General features: G+C 34.5%; 1 protein-coding gene across 11 annotated transcripts in view; it reads left to right on the top strand.

Moving 5' to 3' along the window:
- The window catches only part of Lrba (LPS responsive beige-like anchor protein), a 711450-nt gene that overhangs the window by 406941 nt on the left and 282145 nt on the right, over positions 1–22364 (top strand). For 10 of the 11 annotated variants that reach the window (XM_087205721.1, XM_087205722.1, XM_013067217.3 and 7 more), the window contains 3 exons: positions 10440–10564; positions 18354–18500; positions 20927–21063. The exons of the other annotated variant lie outside the window; for it this stretch is intronic. In XM_087205721.1, the coding sequence (XP_087061847.1) occupies positions 10440–10564; positions 18354–18500; positions 20927–21063 (409 nt within the window). The remainder of the gene's footprint in view (positions 1–10439; positions 10565–18353; positions 18501–20926; positions 21064–22364) is intronic. 11 annotated transcript variants of the gene reach the window in all.

Raw genomic sequence — 22364 nt, forward strand, 5'->3', positions numbered from 1 at the left:
CCAGCTGTGACCACATAAGATTTTGGGGGGGGGGACATCTAGATACAAGCCATAACAATACTAATAAAATAGAATACTATACATCCATAAACACAAGAAAATCATGTAATTTGTAACAACATGGATGGAACTGGAGATCATTATGTTAAGTGAAATAAGTCAGGCACAGAAAGATTGCTACCACATAATCTCACTTATGTGGTGTCTAGAAACAGTGATCTCAGAAGTTGAAAATACTGTGTAATAGTATTTACCAGAGGCTGGGGGATGTAGAGGGGGGAGAAATGGGAAAATAACCGACTAATAGCTTTCTACATAATAGGTAATAGTAAGAACTTCTGTGTGCTCTCGCAGAGCAGGGGACTATAGATAATAATGCACTGTATATCTCAAAAGGAAGAAATAATTTTGAAGATATGGTAAATGAATGTTTGAAGAGCTATTTTTCAAGATATATTTAGCATGATTCAGTATAATTTTTACATATATAGAAACATCACATGATAGCCCACCAGCATGTACAATATTTGTTTTTATGTAAAGAACATGTAATAAGACCTATGCATAATTATTTACAGTCATGTATCACTTAACAATTGGATTATATACCCAGAAATGTGTCATTGGGTAACTTCATTGTTGTGTGAGCATCACAAAGTATAGATACACAAACTTTAGATGGTTATCACTGCACTATGAAATGACTGATCAAAAAATGTGTGTGATTAAAAGTTTTTTTTAAATTATGGAACACACATTGCCATCAGTCTCCCTAAAAATATACCCCCCTGGCTTCAAGAACACTCATCTCATTGTTCTTGGCACTTTCTGAAGCAGTTCTGGAAGTCCTCCTTTGTGAGTGTCTTTACAAAGTATAATAAAAAAAATGCTATATATATATATATAATATATATATATATGGAATGCTGCTGCTGAGTGCCATCCAATGGAAAGGCAGGCTCATAAAAACAATATGGTGGGTCCTCATCCATCTTACTCACCAGATCTGGCATTGTCTGCCTTCTGACTCTTTCCCAAAATCAAAATGACCATTAAAGGTATGTTTTGAATCAGTTCACGACATTGTCATGATAGTGCAACTAAAAACACTTATGAAAGAGATTTCTAGGACAGCTTAAGAATGTGGCAAGAGGGATGGGAGAAGCATTTTTGGAGTGAGGAGGAGTATTTTGAGGGCATTAATGGCATTGTGTCTTTTGCTGTAATAAATTTTTAAATAATTTAAACATTATACCATATTTTTCAAATATACCTTGTATAATCATATGGCATCATATATGTGGTATATCACTGACTGAAATGTCCTTATGTAGTGCAAGATTATATTTTTTGAGGTCCAGAATGATCATGGATTTATCATTTCAGACATTCTGAGGAGCCTGATCATTTCCCTTAAACTTCCTTCTTTTTGTCTGCTAGCCGAATCAGTCCTAAATCTTGAATGCATTTATTCAACTCTCTTTCTATTCCCGTTTCCAGGTTACCAAGTATAGTGGAGGGTCAGAAGGATTAATTCACTGATAGATTAATGTTATACTAGATTATTGGTTTCCAGTCTCAGCAGGACCTTTACAACTAGTTAGTATTTTTTACATTTTTTTATCTTAATGAGAAAAAAATTGAGGGCTTTGATAGAAGGGGAGTGAAAAGATAAAGGTGTCATTTACCTGAAAGGAATGTAGTTTAAGCAAGTGTGGTCATGAAGAATGATTATATGCTGCATCCCTGATCACATTGAGGTATGGATAAACAAACTACATCCATACAATAAACTATTATCAACAGTTACAGAGAATATGAAGTACTGAGGGCTGGGATGTAGTCAGTTGTGGCATATGCAAGGTCCAGGTTCAATTCCCAGCATGGCAAAAAAACAACAAGCAAACAAACAACATGTATTAATTCATTCTATGTATACCATGGGCAGACCTCAAGAATATGCCAAGTGAAATAAACTGGTCCCAAAATTGTGCATACTGTATGAGTCTGTTAATATAATATAACATGATTCTATTAATATATCCAGAATAGGTTAATATGTAAAGAAAGAAAGTGTGTTACCAAGGGCTGGGAGGAAAGGGTAATGAGGAGTGGTTGGTAATGGTTATGAAGTTTTCTGATGAGATGATGATAAAAGTATTCTGAAATTAGATTATGATAAGTATTGCACAGCTGGATATTAAAAATCATCATATACTTTAAACAGGTGAACTTTACTGTACATCAGTTATATCATAAAGCTTTTGAAAAACTAAATTAGTAGAACTTCTCTTCATTCTTCATTTTCTGGACATACTTAAGCAGGATTAAATATGCAGTGGTGTCTGCTCACTGCTTTGGAAAGTCTTGTTCTTTTGCCTTCGTTGGCACCACTCTGCTGTAGGTCCCTTACGATTGTAGTGATGGTGAATAAGTTACTGTACTTCCTTCTGGTTTTGTTTTTTACTTGTCCTTCCCTTTTCTGCAATTTAAAAAATATTAGCATTTCCCAAATTCCATTCTCCCCTCTCTCCTGACCTTTAGGTAAGCTTTTCTCTGAGTCTAGCTCAATACTTGACTTATAATAAACATCATTTTAACTTTCTTGGATAAATGTCTGAATTCACTGACGCTTAAGGCTTGTCACTTTCCCAGTTATATATCTGTACTGCAGGTCTCTCTTTCAAGTTCCAGTTTTATTACTTAACTACTAGAAAGAAGTACCTGCCTAGATGTTATTAGCCAGCCAGGACACAGTTTTTCTTCCCAGCCACACCTATGATTTTTTCACTTAAATAGCATCTTTATTCATTCATTTTCCTTTTGTCACAAGCTCATATATACTTTTTCTCTGCACCCATATAGAAGGTCTCATGAAGTCTTACCTGTTCGCCCTCAAATTTAACCTCTAGGTACCACCCACACTGCCTGAATGCAGGCCTCATATATTGTTGCTACTTAACACACAAACTTGATCATATTATATTAATCCCCCATTGGGGAAGCACAGTATTGTCTGTGTTGACTCTAATAGTTACCTTTACAGTCCTTTTGGAAAACTGAATCTAAGCCTATATTTGTACCTTAGCTCTTTCCATCTTGAGGCTGCCTTGTGCAAACCCTAATAATATTCCTTGCCTGAACTTCCTGAGTTAGAAGTGACCTTTTATGTCTCCATTCCTTCATCTATGCTATTTCTTCAGTTTGTAATGCCTTTTCCGTTTTGTCTAGCAGACTCCTGGTTATCATTTAAGTTTCTATTTAAAAGTCTGTTCATTCTTTAATCAATTCTTTATTAACTGCCTGCTTTGTAAGAGTTACTGTGCTTGGTCAATGAATTAGACACAAAACCTTGTCCTCGTGAAACTTACAAAGTAGATCCTCATTGAAACTTTAATGAAATCCTCAATCCTCCTAAGGCAGGATTAATTAGTATTTTGGTCATAGCTTTACTGGTAGCTAGTAAAATATTGTACAGGAAATGCCATTGTAGTGGAAAGCTCATTGCCTTAAAAGTTGATAGCTTCTTATTATTTATTCCAATAGGTAAGATTTAATTTCTCTATTTTTTAAAATGATAATAGTGTTTTATCATGGCAAAGTTGTTGAAGCTTACTGAAAATATATTATAAAAAACCAGCATCTATTGCAAAGTATCATAAGGCAAAAAATGTTACCTGTTTTTATATATTTATTGTGTGTGTATATATATGTATATATATGTATATATGTATATATATGTGTGTATATATATGTATATATCCGTATATATATACATATGTATATATATATATATATATTTTTTTCCTTTGGTACCAGGGATTGAACTCAGGACTGTGGCTTGAGAGGCAGGTGTGGTGGCACTGAGCTAAATCCCTGGCCCCTGTTTTCTTTTCTTTTTTTGGGGGGGTACCAGGGATTGAACTCGGGTTCTTGCACTTGCGAGGCAGGTGGCGGAACCACTGAGCTAAATCCCTGGCCCCCTGGCCCCTGTTTTAATATATTTTATATGTAATAATTTTCTTTCTAAAAACATCACTTGTTTAAATTGTAGTTGTCTTTTGTTAGAGTTATAACTGACAGTGAAATTAACATTATAGTTTTATTTTCTTTAAAATTTTAACTTTGATTTTAACTTTACTTCTCCTTGATAAAAAGGCTAATTGGAAAAAGAAATAGTTAACAGTCAGGGAAAGCTTGGGATCAAGATTGAGTAATTCACTTGGTTGAAAAATTTTGATAAAATGTCCTAAGTATAATCAGTTGAAGAGGGGTATTAGATTGCTTTGTAAAGTAAATAGAAGCATATACTGAATAGTTCCATGCAGAAATTCTTTGCATAAAATATAGTTTTACACAAATACAATAGATACTACTGTAGTATCTCAAGATATCACATTTCCATGTCAGGCCTCAGTAAAGGAAGAATTCTGCTTTAGAAAATGTCTCCTTTGCTAGGATGCACAGAATTTAAGGCTTTTTTGTTTTAGTTTAAGTTTTTCTTTGTCCTTTTCATTAAGACAGCACAGTACATAGATCACTTGCAGTTGACTTATGGCTGGGACTTGCTAAGCAGAGATTTTAGTTATTTTTGTGATCTATCTGCATGAAGGCAGCATAGATGCGGTTTGTGACATAAAGCATTTTCCCACATTGTATGATACCCTATAGTACCTGAACATTATTTCACTAAGATTTACACAGAAAGTGAAACCCTTCTAGAACTTAAGCACTTTTATCTTTGAGCTGACAGTGTACTGAAAATGTTTACTGCTTTTAAGGGGTTACCGTGTATTTAAGTTGTAGCTAATGTCTACCGTGAATTTTGAATCTAAAAATATGGAAATAGAAGCTTCTTAGATATAGGAGTTTAAAAAAACTAGTAATATAAAAATTTAAGAACAAAATATGATGTGCTAAATTTTTTCAGGATTTAGAACACTGCTTTAGCTAGAAGAATTTATTACTGACTTCTGTTAAGGTCATCAAGATTTATCAGGTATTGTCACAGGGAAGTGGGTAAGATGGAAAATGGGAAATTTTTCTAATATGATTGCATTGTGACAGTTTTTCTTTTTAAAACTAGCATCCTTTTATTGATAAAGATCCAAGTTACAACAAAATGATCATAAACTAATGAGATGACAGACACATGTATCAGACTGTTTTGATAATAGGCATCAATTCACTGCGATTTTAGAATAATTGGGATATTTACATATCTATTTCTAATTTCATTAATTAACATTGTTCTGGAAAATATTCTGATTTAATAAAACAATATCCAGAAAATAATCTACCTTAATAATGCAATGTGAACTTAATGGCTTTATTTTGATAAATATTAATGTTTCTTTTTTGGTACTTGGCTACTTTAATCTGTTTATTGAATTTTGATTTGTTTTTTTTTTGACAATCAGACCTCTTCTTGATCTGACCACTTTGCTTACAGCAGGCAAGCTGTTACTGAAGGGCTTTGTTCTGTTTTCTATACAGTATCTGAGTTTAGATTTAGCTCTAGGGAAGAAACAAAGGAAGCCAAGTATCATGTAGGGAGGAAGGAGAGGTAGGGTTTTCTCAGGGCGTTCAGACTGTGCTCATAGCAATATACTGTGACCACTGTGTATCTGCAGGGCTCAGCCTGTGCACAGGTCTGCCGGGATGTGTCCTCTGGAGTTGGGCAGCTTGGAAGCCACACCAAGCAGCTCTGTTCTGTCACACATACTTTTTATGATTTACTAATTTTCACACTGTCTTCTCCATGAAATCAAGGATAACATCTTAATAATTCTTATATCCCTAGCAGCTGGTACAGTAAATGTTGATTGTTATTAGAAAATATTTTAGTATTCTGTTAGAATATTCGTCAGTTCTATGCTAATTGTGTAATCAGCTTGCCATACTTTTTCTGAAGAAAACTAAAAACCTCTTATAATTTAAATGTGAAAATTAATAATCAGTTTATAGTTGTACCATAAATTTGTTAGAGAAAGAATGTGAATCTTACCTTAATTATTGATTCTGTGTTTTAATACATCTGCCTCTTCCAACTGTTTCTCATTTGAATCATTCGTCCTGGTTTGCCAGATCAAATCACTAAACAGAGTGGGTCTGGGAAGAGAATAAACAGCCCACCTTTTGATGCTATTTCCTCCCAACATTTCAACAGTCTATTCAGTTCTGTTATTGTGGAACAGAGAATATTTATTCTGCATATTAAAGTGGAATTGTTTTATATTCTGTTATGTATATCATGGTTAGTGTTTTGGTTTTTTATTTATTTATTTATTTTTTTGGGTTGCTTTGAGACAGGCTCTGGCTGTGTTTCCGACTGGTCTTGAACTTGTAATCCTTCTGCCTCAGCCTCTCAGAATGTAAGATTTCAGACATGTGCCATCATGCCTGTCTTGTGGTGATGTTTTATAGCTGTGTGTATATATCATTACATAAATGTAAAGGTCTTCTAAGAAGTAGAAAGATAGATAATTAGATGACTTTTAAAAGTCCATTAAACCTACACTGAAATTTTAACATTATGATTTGAAATTAGGAAAGATAAAAGAAAATTAGAAAAGTTAAAACATTTAACTTTAGTGCTACCACAGCTGTGTATTTTTATTTATTTTTTGGTTTTTTAGACATAGTCTTACAATGTAGCCCAGGCTGACCTTGAACTTGCAACAATCCTCCTGCCTCAGCCTGCCAGGTGCTGGCATGGGCCACCACACCTGACAATTATTTAAATACACATGTGTCCCTTTTGTCAGATTTTTAGTACTTGGATATTGTGTCCTAAGAAGCAGGAACAAGTACGTCATCTTTACAGAAAAAGTATTATGTCTGCTAAAGGAAAATGTAAATATTTCCAGATCTTATACAACCCAAGCTAACAGCCTTAACTTGAGTATTTTTGGGTTCTTAGTGGAAATGGATGTAGGGAAAGTTTGTGACAGTGGTGTCAGGAAGAATTAATATGATTCTTTTGGATAGATGGAAATACATGAAAGTATAGGTACATAGTGTCTGAGTCCTATATTTCTAAATTCTGAGGATAAGTGATTTCTCTCATCCATCCTTGTGTTTGGTCAGCAATCTGCTTGTGAATATTTGTAGTCTTTTTAATTTTTCTGGCCATCCCATGGCAGTAGCTACAGAAATGGAGAAGCTCCTTTAGTAACTAGTAGCCTTTTGTGAAGACAGGTGGCTCGGTGTGCTAAGTTTGCCAGTTTAGTGTCTTCTTTTCCTAGAGATCTGTAAGTGAATGATCAAAACTTGACATAAGTTGATGACCAAAACCTTAGCGTTCTAGAACATTTGTAATGTCCTAGAATGACAAAGTGTACCTCATTGTTTTGTCCGTAAAACTGTATTGTAAAAGTATATGTTGTTGGAGCGAACAGAATTAGGGGGAAAGGAGATCTCTTAATATGTAAATGACTTAAAGTATGCTAGTAATAAATCGCTTTTAAAAACATGAGTGGGACTTTTCCTTATAGAACATGTATTACTCGCATAATCAGAGATTGCATAATAATCCTTTTTAATATAAGAGATTAATAGCTAGCCATTTGACTAGAAGTTTTTTGAAGGCTTTGTATTCTTTATCACCTGGAGCAGTGCTTTATATGGAGACTCAAAAAAAAAATGCTGGAACTCTTGGTTTCTCTAGGTGATTTTTATAATCCTTTCTAGTTCTGTGATGTGAAATAAGTGATTGTAGCTTTGTCTGCACATTATCTTGAATTGCTGTAACTGATCATGTTTAGAAGGTAGTTTTTAAGTAATATAGCTTCCAGAGATTATACATACTCTGATCCTGAGGTATGATGTTTGTTATTTTATTTGGAGTATGCCTGAATATGTTTTTAAAATTTTTATAAAATATTTATATATGAAAATATATAGACAGTATAGTTCCCATAAATGGAACATTTATAAGCCTTTTACTGTATAATCAAACTTTCAGCCTTTAATACATTGATGTATTTATTTCAGCAAATATATCACCATTTGTAGCTTGTTTTTTTACTGTCAAAGACTACAAAATAAATGTTATACTTCTATATCTTAATTTTGGTGATTATTCTTATAGATATTACATTTGAGTTGATAATTTGTAAAAGATTTTGTAATTTCTGTGATTCTTCTGCTATATGATAAAAATTACTGCACAAGTACTTTAGTAACCATTGGATTTGACTTCTGTCATGCATTGTGGTAGAATCTATTGTTGCCTAATTTAATAATAATTTTATCATAGCAGCTTAACATCTCTTATAATTTTAATTGTTATCAAGAAAAATGACATCATTTAATTTGACTCAATGCACAAGGATGGATGAATGACAAATTAATAATTTATCACCTTTGCATAATACTGAACCATAGAGTATTAGAAGGATTGATGGCACGAAAGGTTAACAAATTTTAGCAGCTTTCATTAGCTTTACATCGTCATATGTTTGTGGTGCTGACTGAAATAGGCTTTGTAGGAGATCTCAGTCTAGGGAACTAATTACTTGTGCCGATTGCCGCACTGATGAATAGACCCTCATTGTATCATTCCCCTGAAGACGAGGAGCAGCCTGTGATTCACGACTGCATCTTGGCTGATATTTGATAATAATTTTAACAGATAAATGTAGGTAGGCAGGATGACAAAGTGCCTATCCAAGCTCCATGACTATCAAAGCCATGCACATAGCCATCTGTTTACTGCCTTTCTCTGTCTACCTAAGGAGAATTTTATTTCATAAACTGAGTTCAAACTCAAACAACTGTTGTCTTTGGCTTGTGTGTATATTTTGTAGATATTTCTTATGTTTTTGTAAATGATGTCCTGGTGCAGGTTTCTAGTTAAAATTTACATGGCAAAATAATGAAGAACAGTAGAACAGTAGTAAAAAGCTTTCTATTTTTTTCTCTTTGAGGACTGTAATTCTTACACATTTTTGAGTGCCATTTTCATTAGATAATGTCCTCTCCTCATCATGCCTGACCAAAACCAACAAAGGAAATGTGAGATGTACTCATTGCCTCATCAGCAGTCTCAGATAAGACTCCTGAATTCCTATTGTTTTAAATATTTTTCTTTGAATAGTGCATGGTTTGCTGACTATGCTTTTATAACATGAGATAGTGTTTAATTGAATAAAATACATATTTACAAACCTATTTTGAAATTTTAAAGGTAACATCTTTAAAACATCAAAATCAAGCTAACTTTTCCTTGGATATTTTCGGGTTGTCAGTTGGTCAAGATTACTAATTTGTCAAAGCTGACAGGTACAATTTTACTAACTCATGAAATGCAAGTAAGATTTTATTTTTTATTAGTCACTTCTGCAGTTTTTATTTTGAATAAATTTTTATTTCATTAATGCAACTTGCAGGTTTTCATGCTGTGTATCTTCAGTGAATATCTTCTCCAGAGATTTTCTTTGGTACTGACAAATCTTCACAGTGATATTTTCCTTATAAAATATTTTCCAGTATGGTAGATCATGATTAGTTAACAGTAGAGAAAGTTGAAATTTATATGTTGCCATATAAAAGATCTATGTAACTGGAGAAAATATCATAGAACTTGAATTTTTAAAAACTACATTTTCAAAAGTATGCTTCTGTATAGTAATTATTGCACATCATATAGCATGTAGTTTTTAATTAAATGTAAAAACAGGCTACATAAAACAGAAATCCAATCTGATTTGCTTGAAAATAGATTGCTGTTTCACTCTACAGGAATGGTTTATTTAAAAACAGTAAATGGAAAAGAAATGCATTTTCTTGTGTTGTTCTAAGCCTCAGGGGCTAAATGTAATGAATATTTTAAAAGATTATTTTAATTAAATTCCTGCACATCTAAACAGAGTAATACTTTATTATCACATACATAACCATGTAACTGAGATATTCATTAAAGTTAACACTTTCTGGACCAAGAATTCCTGGTATGATTTACTGACCTTGTGCAAAAAGGCACAAATTAGGAAGAAAAATGAAGGGGGACAGACTTTGATTAATATAGGTAATGCTATACCATATTTATAATAGCCTTTTCCCTATTCTGGCTTATAAATGCAGCCACAGAGAAAGGTGCCCTGCTGAGGCTGAAATGAGGCTGAAATCAGAGCACATGCCACCAGAGTGTGGGGAAACTGATCACACTGTCAGCAATTCATTTCAGAATGATATATTTAGTGCTCATTTCACCTTCCAAGAAAAGGAAAAGGAGTTCCTTAGACTAGAAGGTGATATTGTTATTTTCAAGGACATACCTAAGTTAAAGATTGCAGAAAGGGGAGTGTGATATGGAGGGAGAATTAAGAGGAAGGGGGGTGGAGGCAGAGCAAACAAGGGGAGCTTTATGCAGAAATCCAGTGCTACCACGCTGTTTGATAATTGCTAACATATGTGGCTTCTCTGTTTCATTGTAGTCGTCCTTGTGAGTTCTGGCGCCTTGACTACTGGGAAGATGACTTGCGGCGCCGGCGACGATTTGTGCGTAACCCTCTAGGATCGACACATCCTGAAGCGACACTAAAAACAGCCGTGGAACATGGTCAGTGTATAAACCACTCCTTGCCAATAGCAGCAGGTACAGGACTTGGCAATGAACAGCATAACTTCATTATTACAAGGCACTGTAAAATGGTCCAGCACCACATTTCATAGTTACCCCAGAAAGAGAAGTTAATGTTTTTAATAGTTAGTATAGGGTCCTATGAAATTATGGTGTCAAGTGTATTTATTATATTTTATATACAAAACTTAACATAGACCCTTTGTTCAGAATACAGCACTAATATATCTGTCCTTTTAAGCAACACATTTAGCTCTGAGTAAATTAATCCCGGAAGCCTGCCTTAAATCCGTGAGTATCAGACAGACAGCATTTACAAACCAAATAGGTTTCCAGGTACTCTTGTGTGTACACAGCATTCCCCCAACCCTGGTATTTTTAGCATGAGATTAGGAAGTGGGAAAGATGGTAATAAATGTCCGAGTGCCTAGATACTTTCAGAACCTTGATTTGTAGGTGATTGTGATTGATGGTACCTGGAAAAAGAGAGTAGACATTATTTTCATATGTTTCTATTCTGCATCATCTTGCTATCAGAGCTTAACAAAACATTTCCTTCTTTTTGTTATGATGCATATGACTATCATTCAGTTTAGGTAGCAGTCCGATAAGCAAATTGGAAAAGCTGAAAGGGTCTTTTGGAATTGATAGTATACGGTCTTTGATCATAGAATTTCATTTAATATTTTATCATTTTGGAAAGCCAGTATTTAAACATTGAGGAAGAAATGCCCTTCACATTCAAATTATTTTGTTTTTATAAAATATAAATTGATTATTTTTCAATAAGGTGAGAAATAGTTTTCCCCCTTCTTTTTTAGGGTATTAATTTCAGCAACTGTGGTTACATGGTAATATTTAGTATATAAAACAAATGTTAAATTACATTCAGTAAGGATTTAAAATTTTTTTAAACTTTATTTTTTAACTAATACATAAAAATTATATATATTTATGTGGTAAGGTGATATTTCAGTGCATGTAAGGATATTACAAGTTTAGATTAAAAATCTGCAGTCTTAGGTTTGGTCTCAGTCAGGCAGTTTAACCTCTTGCACGCAGCCTTAAGGAGCCATTTCTGAAGACAATGTCCACAATATGTCATCAGATACAACACCAAATGTGACATCAGTCCTTTAAAATAAATGATCATACAGAGAATGGTCAGTAACCAAGTTATCTAAAAGCAGTAATAGTCTCAGAACCCTACATCTTCAACTGCAGGAGGTGGAGAAGAGAAAATAGGATATAGAATTAATTAGGCCACTTTTGGTTTGAGAGTTCATATACTTTTTAGGTGGTGCTATAGATTTCAGGGTTACATTGTTTTCTTTTTCTTTACTTTTGTTCTGTTTTGTTTTTTGTTTAATGACACATCAGCTTATTTGCAATTTTACCCTTTTAAGGCACATGGATATTACCATGTACACTTGAAAACTGAAATTTAATACCCATTTTTCTGTCTTCTGTCACTTAACAGTGAGTTTTGAGTTCTGAGGCCTATGGCAATAAAAATGTATTTAGAAAAAAATTTCCTTTTATATCTAAAATCCTAGATAAAAATCTGTTAATCCTTTATGCTGACAGAAATAACAATAACCAAATTAAAAATTAAGATTTAAATTGACCTAGATTTAATGCAGAATTTATGAAAATATATTCTCATCAAAAATAGTACATTTAACCATTTTGAGGTATTATAGGATTCTTAATAAATTTGAATTTTATTGTTGAACTATACTTTTCAATATAATGTTTTTATATCATTTTAATGCTAAGCAGCTCCAATAATGTAGAATAAAAAGTAACACTTTATTATTTAAAACTTTTTTAGAAGATTTCACTCAAATTATTCTCCAGAGTAAATGAAAGGTTAATGCCTTTCAGTGTTATTTATCTATATTTTATCGTGCATTTTCAAGTTGATAGAAGCAAAAAGCACATTGGGTAATTCTCTCCTATTTAGTAATATTTTATATGAATCTTGTAATGGTCAGTATTTAAAACATGTTAAAGATTAAAAGTAGTAACTTAAATATGAAATATATATTTTTAAAAACTAACCAAAGGTATAGAAGATACTGCAGTATTCTTACAAGTAGTTCATATTTAATATAACTTTTTGAAAAAAATGGTGCAAGTCCTAATTAATTTTATTTTGTGTATATTATTTTAAATAATAAGGATATAGTAGATAGTTTAGAAACTGAGCACATAGATTGTGCTGTGGTATTTTTTGATGTCAGCATAATTTATGCTAATACATTGTATATGCAAAGAGCTTGATTTTTAACGTTTTATCAAAGTAACAATGCCTTCAATTTTAATTTTGTGATAACTATGAAATTCTACCTTTAAATACTTTTTGAAAATGAAAGCTATCAAAGTAAACACTAAGAATCAAGTATGCAAAGCAGAACAGTCGATATGATTAAAATAGTAATTAAAATCATCTTTCCACATGGATAAATCTTTCTTTCAATATTGAATATTTCAAACAGATTTCTGTGGGTGGTACTGAGTTGTTTTGTTTTGTGGCTTCTCACTTTTATTTATAATTTATTTAACTAAGAAGATAGGACATTTTAAAAATGCATATTCTTAGTACTACTTGAATTGTATTATCATTATCAAAGGAAGACGTCTGAATAGAAGTGCCATTGGAGATTAGTTATGTATTTTAGTAGTGAAAGCCATCTTTTTTGTAGATTGATTTGATTTGAAGGAAGGCCTCTGGTGTAAAGGTGGCAGAGTAAATACCTGAAGAGTGATGTTCTCTGTTTGGGCGATCAATACCAGCCCCATGACTCTACTTCTGGCTACCTTCTAGTTAAAAACAAATTTTTTAATTCTGACAATTTAATTGCCCTTCCCAAGTTCACATTAACTTGCTTGGGGAAAAGAGCTTTAGGTAATTTTTCAAACAGAGACCCTCCGAAGTGGTTATTTATAAAAGTCATGTTGTAATGGGAGATTTCTTTAACTTTGCAGAAACTGAGACATTTTTAGATTAAAATTAATACTTCCTCTAATGATTATTCTTTATAGAAATTAGCAGCAGCAAGCAGAGGTGAGCATTTCATTCTTGAGGGCATTTCCTTCCATTTTATAGTTTTAAAATTTATTAGAAATTCATAATAATGATTCTAACGTGATCCTAATGCACAAGCCCAGTTTGGCATTATTTATGATGAGAGCATTTTAGATCCGGATGGAAGCTAAGAGCTAAAGTCTAGTCTAACTTTATTCTTTACAGATAAGGAAACTGAGGTAACAAAGGGGCTATCATAATTCTTCGTAGATAAAGGAGTAAAGCACAGGCTAATGGAGGATTTGTCGGATTTTTTTATCAGTGTGCATTGCTCTGTTCTAAAATTCATTGGTAAATGTAATAGAAATTTTATATTCAAATTAAAGCCACATAAAAATGTTTTAAATGGTAGAAAGATTGGTTTTGATTCAGGTACTGAAACAGTTAAGCAGTAGAATTTTATTGAATTCAAGACATTCTTATTTTGTAGAGAAAAGGACCTGCTAATGGAAATACTATATATTAGGAAGATTTAACATAGTTTAAAAAGTATCTTTTAAGCATATGGAATGCTACATGTAACTCATTTGGTTTTCTAGGGATGACAGATTGTGTACAGAGGGGAGCAGATCGTAAATCATGCTATTGTTTCATAACTTCAGTAATGCCAGATATTATTGCTTCCTTTATAGGGTTGACATATACTAGGTACTACAGTATCTAAAACTGTTGTGACACTTAATGCTCATTAGGACATAGACTTGGCTTTTTTTTTTTATTTGGATCATTTTTTTCTAGAGAAAATTTTCTTGTCTTGGAACCCTAAGAAAATAGCATAAGCTGTAGAGAGTATTTAATTTGACCAGGATAATAGTTGTTTATGAAATACTCTTTATGTGTCCTTATTCAGGATGTAGTTAATGGTATGTGCTTCACTTCACACTGAGTGGATGCCTATATGTATTTTATACATATTTGATGTAACTTTGTTATATTTGTTAATATAAATCTTTGCTTTTGAAAACAAAGTGTCTAATTCTTAATATGTAAACTTACTGTAATACAGGCTAGTCATGATTCCTGTTAATTGGCTCAGTGGATGTTTGAAGGGAATTTGTGTATTATAAGAGAGACAGTTTCCTGTGTTCTTTTTTTTTTTTTTCTATTTAAATTTTGCTTACCTTGCCTGTCTGAGATAGATAAATCACCTCATGCTCAGAGCTTGCTGAGAACTTGAACTTTATATTTTGAGGACCAGCTCTTTCTCAGGCCACTAATTGCTCTTAGCTTTGCTAAATCAAAAGTCATTTTTAAAAACAACATTTTGAACAAATTTTTCCAAATTTATGTAACAGTGCCATCTAATCATTGTTAAATATTAAACCAAAATACAAGGTAACATCAGATAAAGGCAGTCTGTTAATAAGAATACTAAAGAGTATAAACAGTGATCATTTTCAGTAACAATTTTATTACCAGAAACTGAGTTGAACCTTAAAACTGAACCAAAATCAGGTTCTAACTTCATCCAATTAAATTTTTACATTAGTATAGATACACTCACAGATGATATTGAAATAGTTGATATTTGTGTAATGGTTGATTGAGAAGAAGGTGAGTGAAAGTTAAAAAATACTTCTCTCCAGCACATATAAACATGATAATTTTATTTTAAGCTTGGGAAAGTTTTGTTCTAATTTTGAGGGGGAAAAAACAGTTCTTCAGCAGAAAGCTATTAGACCACTGAGAATTGAACATCAGCGCATGTGGTGTGTATTAGAGTACTGTTGGTAATTTTACTGCTGCTAACTTAAAATCCTCAAGGGGGAGTTAATTACAGGAAAACCATTCTAAATATCAGTAAGCTGCATATTTTCTATGACAAGAGGTTTTTCAGTTGAGGTTGAACAATTCCAGAATCCAAGCTTGTAAAAATAAGTAAATAAATAAATTAAAGTGGGTGTTTGTATGCATACATTCACCTATAGTACTTAAAATGTTTTTCAAAACTATTTAATGGAAAAGTTACTTGTTTTAATATGAATCAGTGTGATGAGAGCATATTTAAATTTTTTGAGTCTCATTTGGAAGGAATAGCACATTATATTTTAGTGGCTTTTTAAATGAATATGAATTTATAGATCTATTTTAAACCTTATCTTACTGCCACTGAGGACTCATTTTTTTGTAAATGTTTGCAAAAGAATATGTTTTTCTCTTTTTCTTTTCAAGTAAGCTTGGCATATGTCAGGAACTGTGTGGCAGTGGACACAGCACTGTAATTAGCGAGGTGTTCTGTTTGTTTCTGATGTGCTTGACATAAATTGTTCCTCAGATTTCAGTTTGGAAACAGGTATTTTTTTATTCTTGTTCAGTATGATTCTTATTTAACCTTATAAATTTCACTAAGAGAAACATAAGAATCACTAAACAATTTGGTCAACTGCATACATGTTCCTATTTGCAAGGTGCTTTCTGTTTTCCTTGCTTCCACCTAAGGGCTCGCATGGCGCAGGGCTTACAGCGCAGACTCTGTCGCTGTTCTGCCTATTTTTACACACGTCTTGCTTCCCATCATCTAGAGTCTTGTTACTTCGGGCAGGTTCCTCTGAACCTGTTTGCTTATCTGAAAATGAGGAATTCAGTTAAGAGGTCTCTGAGAATTAAATGAATTAAATACGTAAAGTACTTTGAATGCTCTGGCACATAGTAAGTGCTATGCAATTGTTACCCTTATTATTAGTATTGGTGTTTGAAGAAAGAAATGTAAGTCACGGGAGTGAAGAGAATGTAGCATGCTGATCCTGCACTAATCTAACTGGGAAATGATGATTATAATTTACTATATAACAAATCTAGATGATGGTCTTTTGCATTTCTTGATGGCCAGTTTACTTTATGGTAATGTTGATTATAAATTGGGAAAGGTTGCGTTTGGGCTAAAGCAGTGTTTCTCATTCTACAGAAGGCAACCTAAGAATTGAACAGTGATATAATGTGTATAATATTATAAACAATGATATAAAAACATAGTGGTATGTTTCTAAAAATTAGTGGTTATTTGGTATATTTATTTCTAGGTTTTTAAAAAAAAACCATTTTAATTAGGCACATTAGTTTTTAGATTTTTATCAAGACCTTCATATCTGTGCAGCTAACTCTGCTATATGTAGGTTAGAAAGAAAATGAGATTTTGTTTACCTGTAGAGTGTATTCAAAGCCAAATATAGAGAACTATTATATTTCCCTATTTATTTGAAAGCATCTCTATTCTTTTTTTAGTGCCACAGTATTATATATAAATAATATACCCAGTGAATTCACAGTAAATATGGGGGGAAGACACTTACCTTTAACATCATCTCTAACCACACCTATTAGATGCAAAGTAGCTTTGATCCACCAAGTTAACTAGGTAAACAACCCACGTGCATGTTGTTTTATTATTTAGGATAGATCAGATAAATTTCCGTCATGTTACTGCAAACCTGCTGCTTTATCCCTTTTGGGGTTTGGGGCTTGTGCCTGGGCATAAACTGCAGTGGAGCGAAAAGCCTAGCCATCTGATTTCCATATCAATAGCTGCAGCCCCACTGGATCAGGTGCTTCCCTCCTGCATTTCCTTAGCTGGAAACCAGACTGTCAGTAGTATAGTGAAGATTCTAAACTTGCCCGTATGTGGCACCATTACAAAAAATTTGGTTAGGAAATATGCACCCAGGAGCTGTGGTGAATCATAACCCATATCTGCTTGTCCATTTTTCCTAAAGAGAAAGCTGCTTAAAGCAAAGGAGATACCCTGGAGGGCTGTGGGATTTTGAAGGCAGAGTTTCCAGTGTCTTTGTGTTCTCTTCCAGTTGCGCCTCTGGTCTCCTTTCTGGTTCCATGTTGACTATTCCTGCTATCTTGGACCCAGGGCAGGAGTCCGGAGCTGCTGCTCTCCACAGGCTGCGCTGATCAGGCTGTGTGGGGCCCTGGCCCAGGAGCCTTTCAGCCTGCTTCTTTGGTTTTGTTTGCCCCCGGGGTGCCTTCGCCCTTTAGTTTAAACAAGCAGAGGCGGGAACACTGAGCTCCCACTTAGTTTCCACACTGCCAGCCTTCGGATATTTGTACAGGGGCTGAAGGGGCGGAGGAGAGCATGTGTGAAAATGTGGGCGAAGGCTGTGTGAAGGAAGGGAGAGGAGGAGGGGGTGAGTACAGAATGCAGCTGCTGCAGCTGTGTTAGTGTCAGATAGGGCTGCAGGGTCTGGCCCTCAGTCCTCATTGGCTGAGGATCTCTCCCAGCTCTGACCCTTGTCACTTCTAGATTCTCCTCCCCAGCCACTCCCCAGCCACTTCACAGTGTCAGTGTAATATTATTCAGAGGAATGAATTTTATGGAGCTAAATAAATGTTTGCAAAACCAAGTTCTGATATTTTCTACTAATGAATTTTTTAAAAATCAGTGCTGCTTTGGAACCCTCTCCTGCCTTAACTATAAGTTAATAGATGGCTTGGTGAGCAGTGCAGGGGTCAGGTTTAATGGGATTAGGGCGCTTGTGCAGGGTAACATTACACTAGCTTGGAAATGGAGTTCCTCAGAACACCATGGGTGCCATCAGGTCACTGTCCCGACTGAGGGGGACTGTGTATAAAAGATGGACCATCTCTGGCCACCTGCCCTCACCTCAGCCCTGCCCCTCTGCCAGAGTGCTCTTCTCAGTGCTGATGGACAGCTTTGCCTCCTTTTCATTTCAGCTGCAGATGAAGATATCCTTGCTAAAGGAAAACAGTCCATCAAGAGCCAGCCTTTAGGAAATCAGAACTCAGAAAACGAGATGATCCTGGAAGGCGATGATGACACTCTATCATCCGTGGATGAGAAAGATTTAGAGAGTCTTGCCGGTAATTCATTGGTTGTGCAGATATTTCAGCTGGCTCTGGGACAATGAGCACCTAATTATTTACTTTTTCAGCTGTGACCACCGTGACTACCAAGTCCGCTTCTAAGATTACATTAATTAGAGATTGTTTTTGTTCTTCACAACACCCCCCTCATTTTCTATCATTTTCTCATTCCATTCTATTCAGTCTTCTCACAGTCTTCATCTTTTTTTCTGTTATGTATAATTTTCAATGATGAGGAAAAAAGTTTTGAAGCAGCCATAACAAAATTGTTTTAGCCATCCTGTGGGAGTTAGCAAATCTTTATAAAATGAAGGCCGTAAGTGAAATTCTGCCAGTTATTTTATAAATAAAGCTTGGAGGCAGTTGCACTGTTCGCTTTGATATACAGGTCTAAGTGAACATACTGCATATACGTTTAACTTACTCAGAAAATCAATTCCAAGAATGCTGGGGCTTTTCTCAGAATTCACATATTTTGCCTGTTGTAGGAATTCTGATCCACACTCTGCAGATTCTCAGCTTCCCTTATGGGAAAAATTCTCTTGCTTTTTCCTTCAATGCCTGTGACTCTGTTCCTCAAGAAGAAAAGTCTGAGAGTCTGCCATTTCTTCAGCTGAAAATTATAGCCTTGCATTTGGATGGTTTTAAGAGAAAAGGTATTAGCTTTTATTTGGTGACATCTGCAACCTGGGCTACCATGCAGCTTGATAACGAAAAGCAAAAATAGAAGCTGGTTATCTTCTCTGATGGCCATAAATCTCTCTGTAAAATAAAATTAATTGGAATATACTGTTAAGGGATTGGAGTGAGTGTGGAAAGCAAGGGGGATACTGCTATTCTCAAGTCTTTTCCTTAACATCCATTTACTCATTTCCACCTTATTTTGCCTCTGTTCTTGCTACTAGGAATACATTCATACAGTAATAGAGGTGAAAGGGGAGTTTAATTATATAATCTTGACAATGGCAATAGGATTAAGAAGTAATCCACACTAATAAAGTGGTGTGGGTTAGAAATGAAGTGGAAATTGTCAGGGGTCTTCTGTAGGACCTAGGCTGCCCTGACTCCTGCAGCTGTCTGCTTACCCTATAATTGAATGTCTGAGAGTGATTGAAAAAATGTTATTTCTTCTCAGGATTACATGCTAATGTACAGAGGGCAAAAGGAGACAGCAAAAGAACACATAGCTGCTTATTTCATCCATTTATAGGGATGAGCTTTGGGAAATCATGGCTGTTCTGCCGCTATCTGCTGCCCATCTGCAAACACAATGTATTTGTACGTTGGGAATAGAGGGCAAAACCCGCTCTGATCTCCGCAGAGCATCCCTTCTATTGTCCTACAGGCACACATTAAGATTGATGTGAGATTAAGGACCATCACCCTTCTAACAGTCAATGGAAATGTCAATTCATCTGAATTTTGAAACACTTATTCACCCATTGATTACCTGCATAGGCGCACCTTGTTGAGGCACTATATTAATTCAGGACTACAAGTGCCATTCTTCACTTCGGCTGTTTCTTCTTCTACAAGATTTGTGCAGTGATTAATTGGCATGGAATCAAATTCATTCTATATGAGTGTTTGTATATTACATAATTATTGCTTTCAGTTCTTTACTTTTATCTCTAATATACTTGATGCTGTTCTATTTGTAGTGAATCTTTTGTTTCTAGTAGCAGTCTGATTTGTCTCTTTGATAAGCCCTGTGGAGATTTGATTATTCCAATAAAAATTCATTCACTTGGAAACCCACCCTCCAGCTGTTTACTCCCAGAGTCCCTGAACTACACTAATATTAGATTTGGAAGCCTTGAACAATATTTAACAGTGGAGAGGAAGTCTTAGAAAAGAGAGATATTTTTACCAGTCTTTGTTGGGTAAAATTCTTATACAAAAGGTTTTATGTCAAACTAACACAAAATCTTTATCAGACAATACGGTCTATCAGAGAATTTCCCACTTCACTAATAAGCTGGTGGTTGTTTCATACTCAAGCCTCAGCCAAAGTCTAAGCTCACCTCTGGCCTTGGAAGCCTATTGAGGCTTCCTTGCTCCTGATTATTATTCCATGTTGTTTGATAGCCGGAGGCTTGTTTTCTAAATGGAATGTGGATGGACTTATTTAGGGAGAGCCACCTTCTTACCCAGAGAGGAGACTAAAGCTTTTCCCATCCCTTGTAAAATAAGTGCATTGTAGTTTACCATTATCATTACCTGCCCGTTATAAATCTTCTGAGAATTCTGACTTTGCATTTTCAGAGGAAGATTTGGGGTGGGCAGAATACGTAAGTGTAGAAGGAATTAGGTAATTTGGAACTAGACGTGAGAATCTAAAAATTAAGTTAAATTTCTAGTCAGATTTGATTTTTTGAAAACTGTTACTCCAAGTCATATGGCTTGTCTCTTTCTCTTGGCAGGTCCTGTTAGCCTGAGCACACCAGCTCAGCTTGTGGCCCCCTCTGCTGTAGTAAAGGGCACTCTTTCGGTCACCTATTCTGAACTCTATTTTGAGGTGGATGAAGAGGATCCTAACTTCAAGAAAATTGACCCCCAGGTGAGAAGATGAGGGAGTTTTATTTGTTTTTATGATGGGGTGATGGGCTGCTGTGAGGTAGAGTTGGCACTGGTAAAGTCTCACAGGCTTGATTTGAATTTCTTGGGGAATTGCCTCTGCTTACATGAAAGGCTGTTTTCTAGCTTATGATTCCTTTACCATCTAGTTAGATTACTGAAGTTCATTTAGATTAAAAAACAGTTTCCATTTAATTGCATTCATCATTAGCTCTTTGTTAGGAGGGAGACCTCAGGGAACATTGTCTATAAGTGTATTTTGTCTCAAAAGGTCCAGGGTGAATTAGGCTACAAAATTCAGTAAGATTGAGAGTGGAATTATTTTGTTTAGCCTTTATGTTTTCTGGATATAATACCAATATATCATTCTCCTTGCTTTGTTCCCATGACTTACTACTCTGTCCTGCACGCAGGCATGTTTCGTGTGTGTGTGATACCTCTGTTTCCCATTACCTACAGGAGATTTTACAAGGCACTGCATAATTTCCTATTCTTAAATGGAAATGTAATTTCCCCTGTAAAATGTATTTGTGATTACTTTTTAGACCTTGGCAACTTGATTTTTACTAAGAAACCTTTGTATTTCCTAACAGTCATAAAGTCAAAGTTACATTCATTTCATGAATGTAAATGGTAGAATTTGCTCTGAAACAGTTTCTTTTAAAATGAGCAAAATAACCTAAAGAAAAAGCAGTAGTTTAAAAAATAGCATAATGTATTTTACTGGTTATGTGTGTACACATCTACACATGTACACACACACTCTTGAGTGTATTGAGAAAGTTATTTGGTTTTGAAATTATATGTGAATTATTAAACTTCAATTATTTAGAAGTATTTCAAAGTATTTTATTGATTAAAATGTTAAAATTTCCCTTAAATATTTTACAAACAAGTCTTTTTTTTTTGGTCTTATGCATGATGCCAGTGCTTTGTTTTTATGTTGTTGCCTGTGTTAAGACAGGGCTTGTAGACTGTGTGACTGGAAGGCCACGAAGGAACGGATTCTTTTGAGTTGGATAATTCAACTAATCCAATGTAGAAAGAACTTTAATTCTGAGATTACATGACCTAGAAATTTTTTTCTGCTTTGTTGATGTCTGAAAATGTGTTTTAATTTCCTTAGGCAAGAAAGGTTAGGAAAATTATTTAAACTGCCGGATTTCTGGTAGTTTGTGAATTTAAGAGAGGCCAAGATTTAATTCAGAATATTCTGTTATGGTTTTTGAACACGCATGTGGCTTAAAGTCTAAAATCTGATTTAATTTAAATGTGTCTAATGAA

This window comes from Heterocephalus glaber, unplaced genomic scaffold (assembly GCF_053883595.1).
Source record: "Heterocephalus glaber isolate CG9 unplaced genomic scaffold, H.glaber_assembly_v1.0 deba00000613, whole genome shotgun sequence".
NCBI classification, from domain to species: domain Eukaryota; kingdom Metazoa; phylum Chordata; class Mammalia; order Rodentia; family Bathyergidae; genus Heterocephalus; species Heterocephalus glaber.